This window comes from Onychomys torridus, chromosome 5 (assembly GCF_903995425.1).
Source record: "Onychomys torridus chromosome 5, mOncTor1.1, whole genome shotgun sequence".
NCBI classification, from domain to species: domain Eukaryota; kingdom Metazoa; phylum Chordata; class Mammalia; order Rodentia; family Cricetidae; genus Onychomys; species Onychomys torridus.
Window position 1 is genome coordinate 128,529,602 of NC_050447.1, and position 20,899 is coordinate 128,550,500.

The 20,899-nt window shown below is 44.1% G+C and overlaps 1 protein-coding gene across 1 annotated transcript in view; it reads left to right on the forward strand.

Annotated features, from left to right (window-relative positions):
- Positions 1-576: 576 nt before the first annotated feature.
- Ddx46 (DEAD-box helicase 46) overlaps positions 577-20,899 on the forward strand; it is a 54,927-nt gene continuing 34,604 nt past the window's right edge. The window contains exons 1-6 of the mRNA XM_036187857.1: positions 577-770; positions 4,939-5,127; positions 7,048-7,191; positions 14,214-14,310; positions 17,164-17,329; positions 20,505-20,656. Of these exons, the coding sequence (XP_036043750.1) occupies positions 754-770; positions 4,939-5,127; positions 7,048-7,191; positions 14,214-14,310; positions 17,164-17,329; positions 20,505-20,656 (765 nt within the window). The 5' untranslated portion in view covers positions 577-753. The remainder of the gene's footprint in view (positions 771-4,938; positions 5,128-7,047; positions 7,192-14,213; positions 14,311-17,163; positions 17,330-20,504; positions 20,657-20,899) is intronic.

Here is a 20,899-nt window from a genome sequence, read left to right on the forward strand (position 1 = left end):
GAATCCCAAAGCACTCTTCCAAATTAGGAGTGGTCTTCTGTCCTCTCCCTCAGCTTATATGCAGTTCATCAGTTCATGATTTGCATAAATATCCTGATTCTGATCACTTTTCTGCCTCTAGTGTTTAAGACACTAGTCATAGGTTCCACTTTCTGCCCTCCTCTTTCTTGAGACACATTTAAATTCTGTTTTCCAAGCTGCCCTCTAACCTCTGGGCTCAAGTGATCCTTCTGCCTCAGCCTCCCAAGTTGTTGAAACTGAGAGATGATACATACGGTCTGTTTTCCTATTCACACTTCTATTTCCAAGCAACCTGTGTGCTCCTTGATGACCACCTGTCACATCAGTGTAAAGGGCTCACAAGGCTAAAGATCTGGCAGAAGGCTACTCAGTGGTTTCTGGCAGGGTTGACCTGTGAGGTCCCACTCTAGTGCACCAACTAACCCTGTGGATTCCGCGGGAAAACCAGCCAGGGCCACTCCAGGCGGAGCCCGCACCGTTCGGCCTCCAGCCGGTGGGAGGCGCTGTGGGGAATCAGCCACGTCCTTCCGCCTGCTCCTTCCTTCCGCGCCCGGCGCCAGCACATCCTGTTTTCGTTGGCCGCGCTCTGATGGCGGTCACTGCCGGACCTCTGCCTGCTTCGTAGGGCCGGTCCTCACTCGGCACCGTGGGGGCTTGCTGCCCCCCTCCTTTGTCCTCTTGACTAGCCTGTGCGTCGTTCCTCAGGGCGCAGAACTTCTGGCGGCCGGCAGCATGGGCCGGGAGTCTCGGTGAGTCCGCGGGCGCCCGGCTTCTTGGGCTCCGAGAGGAGCGGGTGGCGGTGGCGGCGCGGCGGGTGTAGGGTGGCCCCACGTGTGGTCGCTGAGGAGCCGGCTACCTCGGCTGCGAGGTTGCGCTGCTGCTGCGCAGGGCCGCAGAGAATCCCCTGTACTTGCAACAGCCGGGTCGAGCCCCGAACTGGAGTAGCCTTCCGCAGCTCAGCCCGTCCTCTCCTCCCACCCCCCACACCGAGCCTGCAGCCTCATCGCCTCCGTCAGCCCTGACCCCGGCCCACTCCCTATCGTTTCGCCTTTGCAACGTTACTTACGTCTATTCTAGTTTACTTTTGTGCGCGCGTGGTCTTTCTAAGTCATTTAAAAGCGTGTGGGCAGACGTTTTTTTTTTTTTTTTACCGCACCTGCAGTATGTGCGGCTGACTCTTACTGGGTTGCAGTAAACACTTGTTTCATGGACATTTACTTCTCAGATTCCGTATTACTTTGTCACCTGCTGCTTGTCTTTTTGAAACTGTTGACATGCGCGCCTTATTATAACTATATAATTATACGATGTCTTAAACTTTAGGATGATGATAACAGGTTCAAGACCTTGAGGTTATTATTATTATCTTGCAACTGTGTAGCCGGTATGAAAGATACTGTGATTCAGTGTCTAGGGAGAATGAGAATTTTGCTAATAGCACTCACTTTACCGGGTCATAACTTAACTTCAGGAACATGAGCAAAGTGTGAGTGGAGCATCTTGAAAGTTTGTAGATAGAAAAGCCCGTAGTGTCATCCGGATAAAAGGAAAGGGTATACCCCCTTGTCTGAAGTCAGTTCTTGTGACTATATTTTAAGTTTCCTGAAGGCATTGTTCTTCATCTGGCTACAGAGATCTGGAAGCAGTATTTGACTCTTCCTCTCCCACACTGCTCACTTCTAGTTAGATTCTGCACTATTTCCCTGTTCCTGGTTTCTGACCAAATTAAGGCCCTTAATGTTCATTGCCCAGACTGTTTCAAATGGTCTCCTTCCTGAATTGCCTCTCTTGATCTTGCCTTTACAATTATTATATTTGTATTGCTGGAACCAATAGTTTGAAGAGTGGCAGTTCAAAAATAACGATAAGAACCTGCCGTTTTCTGCCTTAGTTTCCATTGGATCCTGTTACCTGAAAGATGAAATTCAAACTCCTTAGACCTTTCTCAAGAAGGTCCACTTCAGCCATTTTACTGTCACACTATTCTCTTTAGGCTGTGCTTGGCTGATGTTCTTGGTTTATTCGGGGAACAGTGAAAGATTAAGAGGTGAGAAAGAGCAGAGTATTTGAGACAGCCCCAAAGCTCAGGTTTTGTCCTTATGGAGCATTCATGAAGGACTGAAGAGAGGTAGAAGGAGGTAGATCCTGAAAAGGCCCAGAAAGTGAATGGATTGTTGATTCCTGTAAATAGCAATTCTTGGGTGGCGGTGAATTCATCTCAGAGACTCACACATGCTAAACGTGGACCATTCAGCCCCAGCACAGCCTCATAAGGTTTTCTGCTTATTCTAGTCAAATGTGAAGACATCCAGCCCTTCTCTTGTGCCTTCACACTTGACATTTAATTCATCATTAAATCGAATCAGTGCTAGTGTCTTGTTTTTTGTTTTCCTTGAAGATTTTGATATTTCTCAGCACTTATATACTTGCTCTTCTGACCTAAGCTGTCACTGTCTCTTAACCTGGATGGTTGCTGTAGTTTCTTAATTTTTTTTCTTTCTTTCTTTCTTTCATTTTTTTTTTTTTTTTTTTTTTTTTTTTTTTTTTTTTTCGAGACAGGGTTTCTCTGTGTAGCTTTGCGCCTTTCCTGGATCTCGCTCTGTAGACCAGGCTGGCTTCAAACTCACAAAGATCCACTTGCCTCTGCCTCCCAAGTGCTGGGATTAAAGGTGTGTGCTACCACTACCTGGCTAATTTTTTTTTCCTAGACACCATTTCTCCATGTAATCTTGGCTGTCCTGGAGCTTGATCTGTAGACTAAGCTGGTCTCAAATTCACCAACATCTGCCTGCCTGTGTCTCCCAAGCAGCACTGGGTTTAAAGGTGTTGTGCGTTACCACCACCCAGCTTTTAATTTTTTTAACATTTTTTAAAATTACTTATTTTCGACTTTTTTTTTTTAAAGATTTATTACATATATTCTGCCTGAATGCCAGAAGAGGGCACCAGATCTCATTACAGATGGTTGTGAGCCACCATGTGGTTGCTGGGAACTGAACTCAGGACCTCTGGAAGAGCAGCCAGTGCTCTTAACCTCTGAGCCATCTCTCCAGCCCCTTGATTACTTATTTTATGTGCATTGGTGTTCTGCCTGGATGGATGTCTGTATGACTATGTCAGATCCCCTGGGACTGGAGTTACAGACAGTTGTAGCTACCATGTGGGAACTGGGAATTGAACCCAGGTCCTTTGTCAGAGCGGCCGGCGCTCTTAACTGCTGAGCATCTCTCCAGCCCTGGCTGCTGTAGTTTCACATTTTCTCTCCTCCTGTTGCCTCATTTGTTTAACTTGTTCTTTGCCTAGCAACAAAATAATGCTTTCACTTTTTAAGTGCGCGCGCGCACACACACACACACACACACACACACACACACACATCTCTTAGCCAGGGCTAACTGCCTTCACCTCTTGAGTGCTGGCCTCCACGCCTGGCTCTGAGTAACACTTTCAAACAGTCATGAGGTTGTATCACTCGTTGTTTAGCAATCTTTCAGTAGTCTTTTCTGTTTGTTTTTTTTTTTTTTTAATTTATTTATTTTTATGTGCATTGATGTTTTGCCTGCACGTGTGTCTGTGTGAATACCAGATCCCCTGGAATTGGAGATGTGAGCTGCCACGTGGGTGTTGGGAATTGAACCTGGGTTTGGAAGAGCAGGCAGTGCTCTTAAGCATTAAACCATCTCTCCAGCCCAGCCTTTTCTGTTTTTATTATCTATTTTCTTGTAAGAAAATTTATTCATGGAACTGGAGAGATGGCTCAGTGGTTGAAAGCACCCGCTGTTCTTCCAGAGGACCCGAATTCAATTTCTAGCAACCACATGGCTCACAGCCGCCTGTAACTCCAGTTCTACCCTTTTATGGTTGTATAGGTACCGGCACACATGAAATGCACATACATGTACTCAGGCATATGCATATATGCATAAATAAATTAATTAAAAGTAATCATTTTAGAGGTAGGAGTATGCCGGTCTTCAACTGCTTGAAGTAAGTGATCTTTCCTAGTCTTAGTAGCTGGCACTGCAGGGGTCTGCCACCATGTATGGCCTAATAGCTTTTCATCTTCCTCAGAGTAAAGATGCAGTCATTGGAAGAGCCCCTGAAGCTCTCCATGTTTGACTGCTTTGTTATGTCTCTGATCTTGTCCCAGGCACTCTCCTGAGTCTTTTTTTCCTTTCTTCTTCTCTTTGAGACAGTCTCACTGTGTGAGTAGTCCTGGCTGGCTTGGAACTAACTCTGCTTGCTTCTGCCTCCTGAATGCCGGATTAAGTTGTGTGCCACTACACTGGTGTACTCTCTTAACTTGTTTAACTGTATTCCTTGCTGCTGTTCATTCATGTGCCAGTCCAGATTCCTTCCCATGAGTTTACTCTTGTGCCCTTTGCCTGGAAGGTGTCTCCGTAGATCCATGGTTCCTGCTTTTATTTCCTTCAAGGGTCTCTAAAAATGGCACTTTATTAAGAGCTTTGCTAGTTGTCTGATATAAAATGTCAAACCTCCCATTTGCTCTCTCTTTTTCTGAGCTGGTTGTCTCCCTTCCAGCACTTGACCCATTGTGTGTTTCTTCATTTGCCTATGAGCTCTTCCTTTGCCAGATATAAGCGGCCCTCTGAGGAGCACAGCCCGGGCTTTTGACTGCTGAGCTATCACACAGTCCTTTTGACAGGGTTTTACTTTGTAGTCCTGGCCTCAAACCCATGGGGACCCATCCTCATGCCTCAGCCTCCTCAGTACTGTGCACGAGTCACCATGTGTGGCATCCTTTCCAGTCTTCCTCTGCATGTACTGTAGCAATAGTTCATTTCCCCCTTGTAATGAAACGTGTTTAAATTGCTGAGGTTTTTGTTTGTTTTCTTCACATGCAAATAAAATACAAGGTGCTTGCTAAGTTTAATCTTTGATTTGGTACTATTCTAGCCACTACCGCAAACGATCGGCATCACGAGGCCGTTCTGGAAGTCGGTCTAGGAGCCGCTCACCCTCTGACAAAAGAAGTAAGCGTGGAGATGACAGACGTTCTAGGAGCAGAGAGAGAGACAGGAGGAGAGAGAGGTCTCGGAGCAGGGACAAAAGAAGATCACGGTCAAGGGACAGGAAGCGCCTGAGGTAAGATGTTCATCTCTGCGGGGCGTTTACCCACTAGCCCCACAGCTCCCCAGAGTTTTCTTGAGTGGGAGCCGGGCGGATCTCTGTGAGTTCGAGGCTAGTCTGGGCTACCAAGTGAGTTCCAGGAAAGGTGCAAAGCTACAGAGAAACCCTGTCTCTGCCTCCCGAGTGCTGGGATTAAAGGCGTGCGCCACCACCACCCAGCTTCTGCTATGGCTTGCTCTGACCCCAAGGCAACTTTATTAATATACAAATAAAATCACATTTCAGTACAAATAAAATATCACCACACATCTCTGAAGAACCAGTCATCTTGGGGCCTTACTAGATAAATTGGGCCTCTCCAAAGGTGTGTTCTGGTTTGGAATTTAGTGGCCCATTTGTGAGCTTCCTGCTTCCCCATTGTTTGATTAGACACAGGCTTCGTCTTAAGCAATATTTTTAAGCTTAGAAATTTAGATTGTATTTTCTGAAATCCAGAGAGAACTCTTGAAGTTCGGAGAAAGACAGAAATAAGATAAAACATCTGTGACCTTTTATTTTACATTTACTTACATATTTATTGACACTAGTGTCAATAGTTACAGCCTTCCTCGGAGTGAAATGTTTTTAAAAACAGTTTTCCTTACTACTCAATTTTTTTTCTTACTAAAACAGGAAAGCAAGATATAGACTGTAACTAGCTCTGTAGACCAGGCAGGCCCAGAACTCACTCTGTAGACCAGGCTAGCCTGGAACTCACAGAAATCCGCCTGCCTCTGCTGCCCCTGTGCTGGGGTAAAGGGTACATGCCCACAATTATTCATTTTTCTGTTTAAATTGTTCCATCTTTGGGTGGTAGGAGCCAGTTAGGTTCCTTGGTCGTTCTGACATTGGACAGCTTCCTTGCATGTCGATGTGACAAGATAGGTTGGAAGGTGAGAATACTTTGGTGTTAATAGCTGGTATTCTAGACAAATGGAGCATTTTGACTAGTACAGTTTCATATTCAGTGTCCACGGACAGTTTCCCACAGTTCAGTCAAGTGTTAAGTGAATTGTTCGTTTAACATTTTGATCTTTGAATTCTTTTGTTGTTGTTGTTGGCTTGTTTTGTTTTGTTTTGTTTTGTTTTTTTGAGACAGATTCTCGGTATAGCTTTGGAGCCTGTCCTAGAACTGGCTCTGTAGACCAGGCTGACCTCGAACTCACAGAGATCCTCCTGCCTCTGTCACCTGCTGGGATCAAAGGTGTGTGCCATCACCACCTGGCGATCTTTGAGTTTTTATGTGACAATAAAATTGTAAGATTTCTAGATCGAGGATTTTGAGGCTGAGTGTGGTTGTAATGCACCTTTAATCTGAGCACTAAGGAGTCAAAGGCAGGTAGATGGATCTCTCGTGTTCCAAGCCAATGAGACTCAGGAAAAAAATTGAGAGTATATAGTGAATTTTCCATGTTTCTAGAGGACGGAAGTGGGATGCACAGAGTTGGGGTGTGTCTCCCCTTTGTCATGTGACTAGTGGCTCCTAATTGCCTCCTAATCTTCAGATTATGGTCTTGTAGCCCAGGTTCTGTGTATCTCCTTCTTGGGTTTCCCATGTCTGGGATTAGGGTCTTGCACAACTCAGGGAGTGCACCAGTGCTGCTCGGGAGCCCCAGGTGTGGGCTGTCTATGAGAATGGGCTTTGATTTAAAGTATTTATTGTTACAACTTGTTACGTTTGTTAGCAGACATCCTTATGGAACGTGTATAGTCACGCTTCCATTGATCTTCATAAGAATTGACTTTGCTTGTGTTCATAAATGCTGAATTGGTAGCTAATTAAGAATGCTACCTCTAATAATGATCCTAATTTTAAGAAACTTTTTATTGCGGGACAGTCATCATCTGAAATAATAACTCCCTTTGGCCACAAAATAAATGAACTCTCCCTTTCAGGCGTTCCAGAAGTAGAGAACGAGACAGAAGCCGAGAGCGAAGAAGATCTCGGAGCCGAGATAGGAGGCGCTCAAGGAGTAGAAGCCGGGGTCGGCGATCCCGGTCCTCCAGTCCTGGCAGCAAAAGCAAGAAGGCTGAGAACAGGTAACCCTGCTGTTGCCCACATCTGCTGTCCAGTTCATCAGTTCATCCTCATCAGGGGTTAGAGTTTGGCTCTTGCTGTGAACTGTTGGCAGGACATTTATTTATTGGGTTATGGGGCTTAGACTTCAGTTGGAGAATAGCAAATAAATTCTACTGGTTTTAAACTCTACACTGCACTCTTATTTCGTATATATTATTAATGGTCAGAACTTTTGTAAGCATCGTTGTGGGAATTCAGTGTCTTTTTTGGAGGCAGTGATGAATATTGAAGTAGGCATGCTGGTTGCCATGCTAGGCAAGCCCTCGGTATTCAGTTAAGTTGGTTTCTGTTCCTTTGAGATTGTTTTCTCAGATGGTTAAGATATTTCTTAATAATGTATGTGTTCATGAGTGTAGGTGCCAAAGGAGGCAGGAAGGCCTCAGATCCTCAGAGCTGGAGTTGCAAGTGGTTGTGAGCCACCTGCTGGGGGTGCTGGGAATGGAACTCCTTTGCAAGAGCAGGGAGTGGACTTAACCACTGCCTCAGCTTATGGTGTACCTTATTGAATGGCTGTTTGGAAAGTGTGGCCTTTGCTTGTCTAAGTTAAATGTGTATATTTCTTGTGATGCTGTTAACACTCGTTGAAATGCCTCCAGTCAGGCCATGTGCTTGCTCTTCCCAGTCTCCTATCACGTCACTGCTTCTTCCCAGCAGCCAAGAACATGGGTGTGTTGGCTTTTACTTGTTTCCCCTTCCTGTTTTATTCCATGGTTGTTACCTCTCCCATATTGTTTGTTTTACCTTTTTTTTTTTTTTTTTTTTTTTGGTTTTTCGAGACAGGGTTTCTCTGTGTAGCTTTGCACCTTTCCTGGAGCTCACTCTGTAGACCAGGCTGGGCTCGAACTCACAGAGATCCACCTGCCTCTGCCTCCTGAGTGCTGGGATTAAAGGCGTGTGCCACCACTGCCTGGCCTAACTTTTTTTTTTTTTTTACTTTGTAAGTTGTACTTTTGTTTTACCAAGGCCAGTGTAATACTGTTGGGATTTCATGAAATAAAAAATAAACCTTAGTCCTGGTACTTGGGAGGCAGAGGCAGGTGGTTCTCTCAGTTTGAGATCAGTCTGGTCTACATAAAGTTCCAGGACAATCAGGGCTCTATAGAGAGAGAGAGCCTGTCTTAACAAAAAACAAAACAAGAAAAGGAAAAGAGAAGAAGGTGAAATGGAGGACTTATGGAATACTGAATTTTGTCTCTTTATGGATGTTTTGCCTGCATGTGTGTCTGTGCGGTGTGTGCATGTCTGGTCTGGTGCCCATGGATATCAGACGAGGGTGCAGGATCCCTTAAAAAGGGAACCACAGATGATTGTGAACCAACATATGGGTATTGGATTCAATTTGTTTGTTTGTTTGGTTTTTGTTTTCCCCCGAGACAGGGTTTCTCTGTGTAGCTTTGCGCCTTTCCTGGAACTCACTCTGTAGACCAGGCTGGCCTTGAACTCACAATGATCCGCCTGGCTCTGTTTTCTGAGTGCTAAGATTAAAGGCATGTGCCACCGCTGCCCGGCCTAACTTAATTTTTAATTATTGAGGCAGGATCCTGCTATGCAGTCCTGGTTGGCCTGCTTGCAAAGTATTATTTCACTTTGTTAGCATTTTGTCTCGCTAGGTGAAGCCACTACTGACTTTTCTTTATTGTTTTACCACCTATATATACATCTTAGCTTACTTGGTTTTTAACTTTATGTGAATGGAGTTCTATGTTCTTTGTTCAGCACTGTTTGAGATGTGTCTGTGTTGCTTCTGTTTGTAGTTGAACGTTTCTCTCCCATCCGCCAGTTTCCAAATAACCACTCAGAGGCTTAATATTACTTATAAATGCTTGGCTGATAGCTTAGGCTTGTTACTAGCTAAATCTTACACTTAAATTAACCCATAATTCTTTTTTTTTTTTTTTTGTTTTGTTTTTTGAGACAGGGTTTCTCTGTGTAGCTTTGGAGTCTGTCCTGGACTAGCTCTGAAAGGCCAGGCTGGCCTCAAACTCACAAAGATCCACCTGCCTCTGCCTCCCGAGTGCTGGGATTACAGGCGTGCGCCAGCACCACCCGAAGCTCTCTTTTTTTTTTTTTTTTGAGCTGAAGATCAAACCCAGGGCCTTGTGCTTGCTAGACAAGTGCTCTACCACTGAACTAAATCCCCAACCCCCCATAATTCTTATCTATGTTTAGCCACGTGGTCTTGGTAACTTCTCAGTACGGCATTCTCATCTTGCTTCTCTGTGCTTGCCTGAAACTCTGACTCTGCCCTTCCTCTTCCCAGAATTCTCCTAGTCTTCCTGCCCAGCTGTTGGCCAATCAGCTTTTTATTAACCAATGAGAATAATACATATTCATAGTGTACAAAAAGATTGTTCCACAGCATCTGTCAGTAGTTGTTTTGTTCCCAAATAGTGTTCTGTGGGATCATTATATCACAACTTCCTGTTCTACTGAAGTGGATGTGTGGCTAGGCTTTGAGGACCTTGAACTCTTTTTTCTCATTTCCTTTTTCTAGGATGTTGGCATCAAACCCCAAACCTTGTGCTTTATAGGCAGGTGTTTTGGGCCTGAGCTATAGCTATAGCCTATGGCTTTTTAGACAGGGTCTTGGTATGTGTACCTCAGACTGGCCCTGAATCCCTGACCTCCTCCTGCAGCCTGCTGAATGCTGGTGAGTGTCCCTGTGTACTACTACCCTAGCACACCTGCATGTGAGCTTTCATAGGAGATCAATCTGGAAGTGAAACTGCTTGGCCGTAGACACAGCCCTGCTTTTAACTAGGTGATGGCAAGTTGCTTTACACAGAGTTTGTATTTCTACCCCACCACCAGCGTGAGAAATCTCTTGCTTCACACTTTATCCATTGTCTAAAATTGCCATTCTTTTATGTTTCTGCCAGTTGGTCAGATAGATATTTAATAATATTCTGGGTTTTTTTGTTACATTTCTTTTTTTGCTTTTAAGAATTGGAAAGAAGCTGGGTGGTGGTAGTATACTCCTGTAATCCCATCACTCAGAAGGCTGAGGCAGGCAGATCTCTGTGAGTTCGAGGCCCTCCTGGGCTACAGAATGAGTTCTAGGAAAAGCGCAAAGCTACACGGAGAAACTCTGTCTCCAATAAAAAGAACTGTAAAGAAGTTTACTACAGAGAGAAAGAAACTAAGTACTCAAGTGTTGATTGTGGGTTAGGTGACATATGCTTTTAATCCCCATGCTCAGGAGGCAGAGGCAGGTGGATCTTTGAGTTCAAGGCCAGCCTGGTCTACAGAGTGAGTTCCAAGACAGCCAGGGCTACACAGAGAAATCTGTCTCAAAAAGCCAAAAAACAAACCACCCACCCCACAAAAAAAAGTTGATTGTGGGCTTCTCGAGAGAGATGCCTTATTGTGGCTTTAATGTACATCTTTCTGATTGCTATTGAGATTGGATATTTTTTGCATCTTTACTGGCCATTTGGGTTTCTTTCTGAAGTTCATGTTCATATCTTGTTTTTTAAAAAAAGATTTATTTTTTGTGATTATATAGTATCCATCTGCATATGTCCCTGCATGTCATAAGAGGACACCAGATCTCATTACAGATGGTTGTGAGCCACCATGTGGTTGCTGGGAATTGAACTCAGGACCACTGGAAGAGCAGCTAGTACTCTTAACTGCTGAGCCCTTTCTCCAGCCCTCATTCATATCTTATAAAAATATTTTATTATTATTTAATTTTTATATATACAAGTGTTTGCCTGCATGTATGTATATGCCCCACATTTGTGCCTTGTGCTGAGGTCAGAAGAGAGCATCAGATCCTCTGGAACTGGAGTTATACATTATGTGGGTGCTGGGAACCAAACCCAGGATCTCTGTAAGAGCAACAGGTGCTCTTGATGATACCTGAACCTTCTCTCCATCTTTTTTTTCCCCCTAATTTTCTTTTTGGATGATTTCTCTTCTAAAATTTCATTTATAGGAATTTTTTTTCTATTTTTTTACTCCATAATGATAGTGGTTGATATTTTTTGTCCAAAAGGCTTGGGACTAGAAGTGTTTTCAGTTTGGGACTTCCTTATTTTGTTATTTACTTATGTATAATGAAAGCTGTCTTAGGAATGATGTCCATGTTTAGCCAAAGAATTGATTTATGTTTTACGAGCATCTTGCACAGAGCCTGAAAGGAGGGTTTGTTGTTTGACTTTGTGCTGCTGCTGGAGCTTGATCCAGTGCCATGCACAGGCTAAGCAGTGCCCTCCTACTAAGTTACACCCCATCCCTCTGAAGGGACTTTTATTTTGTATTTTTAGTGTGTATGCATGGCTACAACCTGGTGTGTGTAGTTAGATATAAAACTTCCTACTTGAGAGGTTATGTACACAAAAATTTTCAGATTTTTGATTTTTTGATTATGGGTTTTCAATGTGCGCTTTGATAGGCGAAGATTTTTAGGAATTACAAGCCTGATTCAGGGTGTAGTGGCACACATACCTTTTTTTTTTTTTTTTTAAAGCTGAGGAACCCAGGGCCTTGCACTTGCTAGGCAAGTGCTCTACCACTGAGCTAAATCCCCATTCCCCCCTTTTTTTAAACAAAGATTTAGTATACAGAAGAGGGTGCCAGATCTCATTACAGATGGTTGTGAGCCACCATGTGGTTGCTGGGAATTGAACTCAGGACCACTGGAAGAACAGTTGGTGCTCTTAATCTCCAGCCCCCCCTTTTTTTAAAAAAATTTTTTTTGAGACAGGGTTTTTTTGGAGCCTGTCCTAGAACTTGCTCTGTAGACCAGTCTGGCCTCGAACTCAGAGAGATCTGCCTACCTCTGTCTCTTGAGTGCTGGGATTAAAGGAGTGACCACTGCCCAGCCTTTTTTTCTTTTAAAATGTGGTGTGTGTGAGTGTGTTGTATATGTGCATGTTTATCTACTTGCCTATGTGTGCACATGTAAAGACTAGTACTTTGATGTCTTCCTTAATGTTCCCCATGTTATTTATTTACTTTTTAAGATTTATTTATCATGTATACAGTGTTCTGCCTGCATGTATGACTGCAGGCCAGAAGAGGGCACCAGATGTCATTATAGATGGTTGTGAACCACCGTGTGGTTTCTGGGAATTGAACTCAGGACCTCTGGAAGAGCAGCCAGTGCTCTTAACCTCTGAGCCATCTCCCCAGCCTTCCATCTTATTATTATTATTATTTTGGTTTTTTGAGACAGGGTTTCTCTGTGTTGTTTTGGTGCCTGTCCTGGAACTCACTTGGTAGCCCAGGCTGGCCTCGAACTCACAGAGATCCGCCTGGCTCTGCCTCCCGAGTGCTGGGATTAAAGGCATGTGCCACCACCTCCTGGCCTCCATCTTATTTTTTTAAGAGAGTGTCTTCCTGAATGTGGCCTAGAGGTTTCCAGTAAATTCCCAGAAACTAATGTCATGCCTAGCTTTCACCTGGGGGCTATTGCTCCATACTCAGGTTCTCAGGCCTGTGCAGCAATCAGTTTACCTACTGAGCTGTCTCCCCAACCCATTTTATCAAATTTAATATATTGATATTATTTAACTTCTTTGCAGACATGAATAGAAGGATAGTTTACAAACTGACCATAAGATTAGTGATAGGGCTGAGAGTGACGGCCCAGGTTAGCTCAGCCCCAAGCACCCAGGTTAATAAAGCTAGGCCAAGGTGTGCACTTGTAAATCCCAGAGCTGGGGAGGAGACAGGCTTAGCAGTGCGTCTTGCTAGCCAGCCAGCCTATCCTTGTCTCAACAAATAAGGTCAATGGCTCCCAAGGAATGATACCCCTGATTGTCTTTGGGACTCTACTACTCATGTGCTTGCACACACATGAACACATGGGTACACACACCTTACACTCATGAACACATATTAGAAATACAAAGTACGTAATCTGGAAAACAAGATTGGAGGACTCCTTGTGCCATCCTCATAAAGTCATGTCATAAAGTCGCAGTCTCAGAAAGTTGCTTGCAAAGTCTCGGACAGTGTTAGGTGTCTGCTTAGAGATGGGTAAATAGACCAGTGAAGAACATAGAGTCTGTGGGCAGCTGTGTACAGAGAACCGTTTGGAAAGTGATAGGAGACACTGCAGTGTGTGGAGAAGTTCTTAAGATAACGGTCCTAGGGACATTTGTCTCCCTAATAAGATAGGACCACCTTCACTGTGTTCATAGAAAGCAGTCCTGGGTAGAATAAAGAGCAAATGACATGGCAGAAAAAAGTTAGCTCCTAATTCTTACAGAGTTTGTATTTGGAGACTATCTTTTCATCTCTGAGTATCTTTGTCAAATCTGAAAGGATGTCTAGAAATCACTCAAACACCAATCATGAACAGAAGAGGAGAAAGTATATATTTTTATTTTTTTTTAGGTATTGAGTGTTTTGCCTGGATTCCACATACATATGGGACCTTCAGAGGCCAGAAGAGATCCCCTAACTGGTGTTTTTTTGAGACAGGGTTTCTCTGTGTAGCTTTTGTGCCTTTCCTGGAACTCACTTTGGAGACCAGGCTGGCCTCGAACTCACAGAGATCCGCCTAGCTCTGCCTCCCGAGTGCTGGGATTAAAAGGTGTGCGCCACCACCACCCGGCCTGTCTAGATTTTGTAATTGTTTTTCTTAGAGAAGTTTCCAAATGTTTAGTAATGTTTTCTATTAGTGCTAAAAGTTTTACCTTTCTCATAGTTGAGGTATTTATTATTGGAATATGACATGTGCTGATTATTGAAGAAATAAGAAAATGAGATCCAGTCTGTTAAGTAGTCTGCAGTGAGTATCATAGGACCTTGAGATAGCTCAGTGGTAAAGGTGCTTGGTGCTGAGGCTTGAGCTGACTGATCCCTGGTCCCTAGTATAGGAGAGACCTGACTCCTGCACGTTGTCCCCTGACCTCCATAGGTGTTGTCACACGCACATACATTACTAAGTAAGTGTCATAAAGTGAGGGAGAGATGATTCTTGGATTTCCAGTGATACAGTGTCTTACTCTCTTTTGTTCTCTGGCAGGTCTAGGTCCAAAGAGAAGGCAGAAGGTGGGGACAGTTCTAAAGAGAAGAAGAAAGACAAAGATGACAAGGAGGACGAGAAGGAGAAAGATGCTGGGGTAGGTTCAGTTCCAGACAGTTCTGTAATGGCAGTCTTGTTTGCACAACAGAATTCTTTCTTGTTTCTTTTTCTCTTTTGGTTTTTAGAGACCGTGCAGCCCTGGCTGTCCTGGACAGCCTTTAGACCAGGCTGGCCTTGAACTCATAGAGATCTGCCTGCCTCTGCCTCCTGAGTCCTTGGCTTAAAGGTATGCGCCACCACCACCTGGGGAAAAAATTTTTTTTCAAGTTGGTTAAGTGTTTTATTTATTCATTCATTCATTCATTAGGATTTATTTGTCTTATTAGAGATATTTGTCAAGACAGATACTCTGTCTTTCTGAGCATCAGATCCCATTACAGATGATTCTACGCTACCATGTGGCTGCTGGGAATTGAACTCAGGACCCTGAAAGAGCAAGCAGTGCTCTTAAGCACTGAGCCATCTCTTCAGCTTGAGAATTCTTTCTTTTTTTTCAGGGTGGGGGGGGGGGTAGGGAGGGGAGGGTTCAGACAGATTTTCTCTGTGTAATAGAGTGTTGGCTGTCTCTGTAGACCAGGCTGTCCTTACATTTACAGAGATCTGCCTGCCTCTGTCTCCTGAGTGCTGGGATTAAAGACGTGTGTCACCACACCCGACTAATAATTACCTCTTTTTTTTTTTTCTTTTTTTTTTTTTTTTTTGGTGGAGCTGAGGATCGAACCTAGGGCCTTGCGCTTTCTAGGCAAGCACTCTACCACTGAGCTAAATCCCCAACCCTTGTTTGTTTTTTGAGACAGAGTTTCCTCTGTATAGTTTTGGTAGTTTTTTGGTGTCTGTTCTGGATTTCACTCTGTAGACCAGGCTGGCCTTGAACTCACAGAGATCTGCCTGCCTCTGCCTCCTGAGTGCTGGGATTAAAGGCATGTGCCACCACCACCTGGCAATAATTATTTCTTAATGATACTCTTTATCTTTATTTTTAAATAATTTATAACAGTAATATAAAATACATAGGAAAATAAAAGTCTTGAATCCTTCTGAAAAACATTTCGTATTTATGTTATCTGTTTTTAATTAGAAAGTATGACCAGTCCATGTAAATAGTATCAGATTAGCCTAAAAAGTATAAACAAATTTAGACTCAAGAATTTAGGCATCAGTGCAGCAGTGGCGCACGCCTTTAATCCCAGTGCTCGGAGGCAGAGCCAAGCGGATCTCTGTGAGTTTGAGGCCAGCCTGGTCCAGGACAGGCACCAAAGCTACACAGAAAAACCCTGTCTCAAAACCAAAAAAAAAAAAGAATCTAGGCATCTAGGACCAGCACAGTGTTTAGCTGCAAAAGCAGTTATCGCAGAAGCCTGGGGCCTGAGTCTGAACAAAGAGCTTCGAGGGGGTGGGGAGAAGAGGGCAGACAGCATGTTTTCTCTTGACTGTGCACTCATGCTGTGGCCTACGCACCCCGTAGACATGCATGTGTAAATAAATGAAAAGGGTAAGGCATACAGCGGTGCGCTTTTCTTCCTTCTTTGCCAACGTGGGGACGTCAAAATTTATTTTCATCAATCTAATAGGACATAATTGATAATGGTGTGGGTGTAGTCGGACTTTGTTTGGGCCACCATCTCACTACATTGAAACTTATTAAGAAAGCTTGGCCTTAGCTTAGGCTTTTTCCCAGCTAGTTCTTATAACTCAAATTTATGTTCTGTCACTTGGCTTGGTTACCTCTTCCCTGAATATATGTATGCCTGACTTCTTCAGTGTCTCACTGGTGTCCTGCCTCTCTTCTTCCCAGAGTCCTCCCCTTCCCCCCCCCCCCCCCCCCCAAGTCCCACCTATTCTTTCCTGCCTACCTATTATTGGTTTTTCAGTTCTTTATTAAACCAGTCAGAAGGTCTCTTAGGCAGAGATGCATCTTTATTTGTTTGTTTGGTTTAGGGACAGGGTTTCTCTGTGTTGTTTTGGTGCCTGTCCTGGAACTTGCTTTGGAGACCAGGCTGGCCTCGAACTCATAGAGATCCGCCTGCCTCTGCCTCCCGAGTGTTGGGATTAAAGGCGTGTGCCACCACCGCCTGGCAACACACATCTTTACAGTATACAAAAAGATTATCCCACAACGTATGGATTTTTTTTTTTAAATTTTGGATTATTTTATGTGTATGTCTGTGTACCTCTTGTGTGCCTGGTGCCTGCAGAGGCCAGAATAGAGTGCCAGATCTTCAGGGACTGGAATTAACATATGGTTATGAGTCACCATGTGGATGCCGGGAATCAAATGAGTCCCCTGTAAGAGCAGCCAGTGCTCTTAACTGCTGAGCCAATTCCCCAGCCCCATCTTCCTGGTTTCTTTACAGAAAGTGCTTTTTCTGACTTTTCCTTCCTCTCTTTCCATCCCTCCTTTCCTCATTGTGTTTCTTTCTCAGAGTCTTGCTGTATATAGCTCAGGCTGGCCTAGAGCTAGCCCTAGCCTCCTGGGGCTACAGGTGCTAATGACTCAAGTCTGACTTTGTGATTCCCAAATATATATTTTTTAAATTATATTACATTTTGTGGGGCTTACACGCATGGCATGCCATGACACCAGTCTAGCTAACTTTAAGAGTTAGTTCTTTACTTCTGCTGTGAGTTATGGAAATTGAAGTGATGATCACTTTTGGCAGCAAGTGCCTTTGTCCCCTGAGCCATCCTGTGGGCCTTGCTCTAATAGAACAGGAGCATATTACAAAGATGGGTGACTACTAAATCTGATGTGCACTTAGGAATGTGTACACACATCCATTTTTCTTTTTGAATATTTTGGAGAACTTATTTAGAAGTGCATGTGGAGTATTCTTGTTAATTCTGATTTTGATTTTCTCTCTTTTTTCTTTTTTTCTTCCCCTACCCACAGAACTTTGACCAGAATAAACTGGAGGAGGAAATGAGAAAACGAAAAGAGAGAGTTGAGAAATGGAGAGAAGAACAGCGTAAAAAGGCCATGGAAAACATAGGGGAATTGAAGAAGGAAATTGAAGAAATGAAACAAGGGAAAAAGTGGAGTTTAGAAGATGACGATGGTATGTTTGGGATGTGGGGGACACTTCTTTTAAAAATTGTGGAGAGTAAGCAGAGTGTTGTATTTACATTTTAACATTTTTGCCCATCCCCCGCTGAAGTGAGGGTCGAAACTCTGGGCATGTTTATCAGATGCTCTAGCCCGGGGCTACTTCCTTAGTTGCACTTGAAGCATTTCAAGCCTAGAATGTGAAGTGCAGTTCTTCACCGTACGTTCAGTGCTGGGTACCCCACCACTGTCCTTTCCAGAGCTCTTTCTTCATCCCAGGTAGAAACTTCACCCATTGAAGACCTCACCATCCCGCCTCCACCAACCCTTGTACCTCACACTGCTTTCTGTCTCGGAGAATCTGCTCATCTTCCTCACATGGCAGCCATACTGTTGGCGTCTTCTTGTGTCTGGCTGTTTAGTTTAGTGTACTGTCTGGAAGGCTCATTCATATTGTAGCATGCTCTACTTTCCCCACCCAGTATATGTACATGGCTGAACTCGGCCTCCAAGTGCTGGAAGGAAAGGCATGCACCGTTATGCCTGGACAGGCTTTGTTTAAGACAGGGTTCCTTTTTCTAACCTAGGTAGGCCTTGAGTTTGTGGCTTTCCTACTTCAGTCTTCAAACATCGGTATTATGGCTTGTGCTACTGTGCCCGGTTTATGCCATGTTTTGTCATCTACCCACTTGCTATTAGCTACTTGAGTTGTTTCTGCCATCTGTTTTTATTGTGACTAGTACTTCTGTGAGCATTGGTATGCACAGAAATATTTGAGTTTCTGTTGACAACTTGTTCTTTTTTGTTTTTGTTTTTGTTTTTGTTTTTTTTGGTAAATCTATGTACCTAGAAGTAGTTTGCTGGATTCATGCTAAGATTCTTGTAGTTTTAGATACAGGGTCTCACTGTGCTGTCTTGGAGTTTCTGCACTCAATGACTCTTCCCTTAAGTAGTTGGGACTGTAGGGGTAAGCCACTGTGCCTGACCATATGGAGATTGTCAAAGGCCTCCTTCAATGAATGCTATCTAGTACGAATCACTGATTTGACTTCAGAGCACACAGTTGTGCACTTACGGAGTTAGTAGATGGAGCTAGTGTATTTGCTGCCCATGTAACTGTTAATGAGAGTCAGCACCCCTGGTGGTTCCCCATCATCCAGAATTCCAGCTCCAGGGATTCAGCCCTCTCTTCTGATCTTTACGAGCACCAAGGCACACACATGTGCACATACACATGTTTATCTTTAAAGAGATAAACACATCTCTGTTTATGATTTAGGAGAGAAATACTTTCTCCTGTCTCATTTTGTGCCATCAAAGCATTGCCCTACACTCCAGCCCATTTCCACTTCTGATTGTAGTAAAGTGGAAGGTTGTGGTATCTCACAGAAAATAGAGTTTTGATCCATTTTCTGTGGCAGCTCCTTTCTTAGTTAGGATTTCTATTGCTACGAAGTGACACCATGACCATGGCAACATTTTGGGGTGGGTAGAAGTGGGGGTGGGGGTGTTTCTGAGAGGGTTTCTCTGTGTAGTTTTGGTGCCTGTCCTGGAACTCACTTTGTAGACCAGGCTGGCCTCGAACTCACAAAGATCTGCCTGGCTCTGCCTCCCATGGCAACTCTTATAAAGGAAAACATTTAGTTGGGGTAACTTAGATTTTCAGAGGTTTAGTCCATTATCATCATGGCTGTCATGGTACTAGAGAAGGAGCTGGGAGTTACAAAATCATGATCTTTAGGCAATAGGAAGTGGTCTGTTTCACTGGGTGTGGCTTGAGCATGTATGAGACCTCAAAGCCCACCCCCACAGTGACATACTTTCTCCATCAGGGCCACACCTACTCCAACAAAGCTACACCTCCAAATTATGCTCTCCATATGAGTTTATGGGGAGTTACTTTCAAACTACCATAGTTCCAAACTCACAGTTCTGTTTATCAGTGTTCATGATGGGAAGAGTAGGTTTTCTTGAGTTAAGCATGATCAATGTTTTTCTGTCACTGGAAGATACTTGAAGGGAAGAATAGTTAAAAATCTAGGGAGAATTACTGTTGTTGGTAAAGTTCTCTCCTGTGCAAGCATGAAGGCCTGAGTTGAGTTTCATTTCTTAACTCATGTGGAAAAAGCATAATGGTGCCCCTGTTACCCAGCTCTGAGGAGGAGAAAGCGGTCTATCCTGTGGACTCAGTGCCCAGCCTGCCTATCCTAGTTGGTGAGCCCCAGTGAAACAGAGACACTTGCCTCAAAACACTAAGGTGGATGGCACCTGAAGAATGGTAGCTAAGTTGACATGTGCCCACCGTACACACGTGCACACAGTGGGGGTGGGGAGTGGAAGAGTGAGTGAGCAAGTGTGAGGAGAGAAACAGATGCCATTTTTAGCAGAGATTTTAGTGTTCACTATCAAATCTACAACTGTGGTGTTTTTGTTTCTTTGGTTGTTAGAAAATCTGGCCCAGGGCCTAATGCATACTGGAAGCCACTCTCCCGCTGGGCTGCACATGTCCCAGCTGTAGAAATACATTACCCCTTACCCTCTTTTTTGTTTTGTTTCTTGGTGGTTGTTTTTGCTTCTTCTTTTTTTTTTTTTTCCCAAGACAGGGTTTTTCTGTGTAGCCCTAGCTGTCCTGGATTTCTCTCTGTAGCCCAGGCTGGCCTCAGACTCACAGAGATCCACCTGCCTCTGCTGGGATTACAGGCGTGCGCCACCTCCTGGTTTATTTATTTATTGCTTATTTTTTGGTTTTCTTTTACCCCTCTTAAGTGATCTAGTAGTATTTTTTTGCTCACTGCCACTTAACAGTACTTCATGCATTATTAGAAATGTGAGGCCTTCCAGTGTGAGCACTTGGGCTGTACCTAGGAGCGAATTATAACCCAGAAGATGGCTGTTTGCGCAGTGGGAAATAAAAATCGATGGAAGTCATAGAGTGGATATGGCATGTCTTCTCTTTAAAAAAATAATTGCAAAATTATTTGGTGTGCTTGTGTGTGACTGCATTCACATGCTTACACACACGCATGCAGAGGTCAGAGGACAGGTTCCAGGAGTCATTTCTCCTCCCACCGTGTGGGGTGTGGGGTTGACCTGGTTGACAGGCTTGTGCAGCAAGAGCCTTTACCTACTGAGCCATCTCACTGGCCTCTGTTTCCTCTGGTCAAAGAAAAAACACTGTGCTCTTTTAGACGATGAAGACGACCCTGCAGAAGCCGAAAAGGAAGGGAATGAAATGGAGGGTGAGGAGTTGGACCCATTAGATGCCTACATGGAGGAAGTGAAAGAAGAAGTGAAGAAGTTTAACATGCGGAGCGTGAAAGGCGGCGCAGGAAATGAAAAGGTGTGTGGCTGGCCGCCTGGAGAGCCGGCCTTTGTCACCCTTGTCGCTCTGTTGACCTCAGCTCTAAGAAGTTAGTGGGGTCCCAGCGCATTGGGGAGGCAGGCGGATCTCTGCAAGTTCGAGGTCAGCCTTGTCTACAGAGTGAGATCCAGGACAACCAGGACTACACAGAGAAACCCTGTCTTGAAAAACAAACAAACAAACAACAAAAAAAAAAGTTTGTGGGGTTGTTTATGTTAAGTG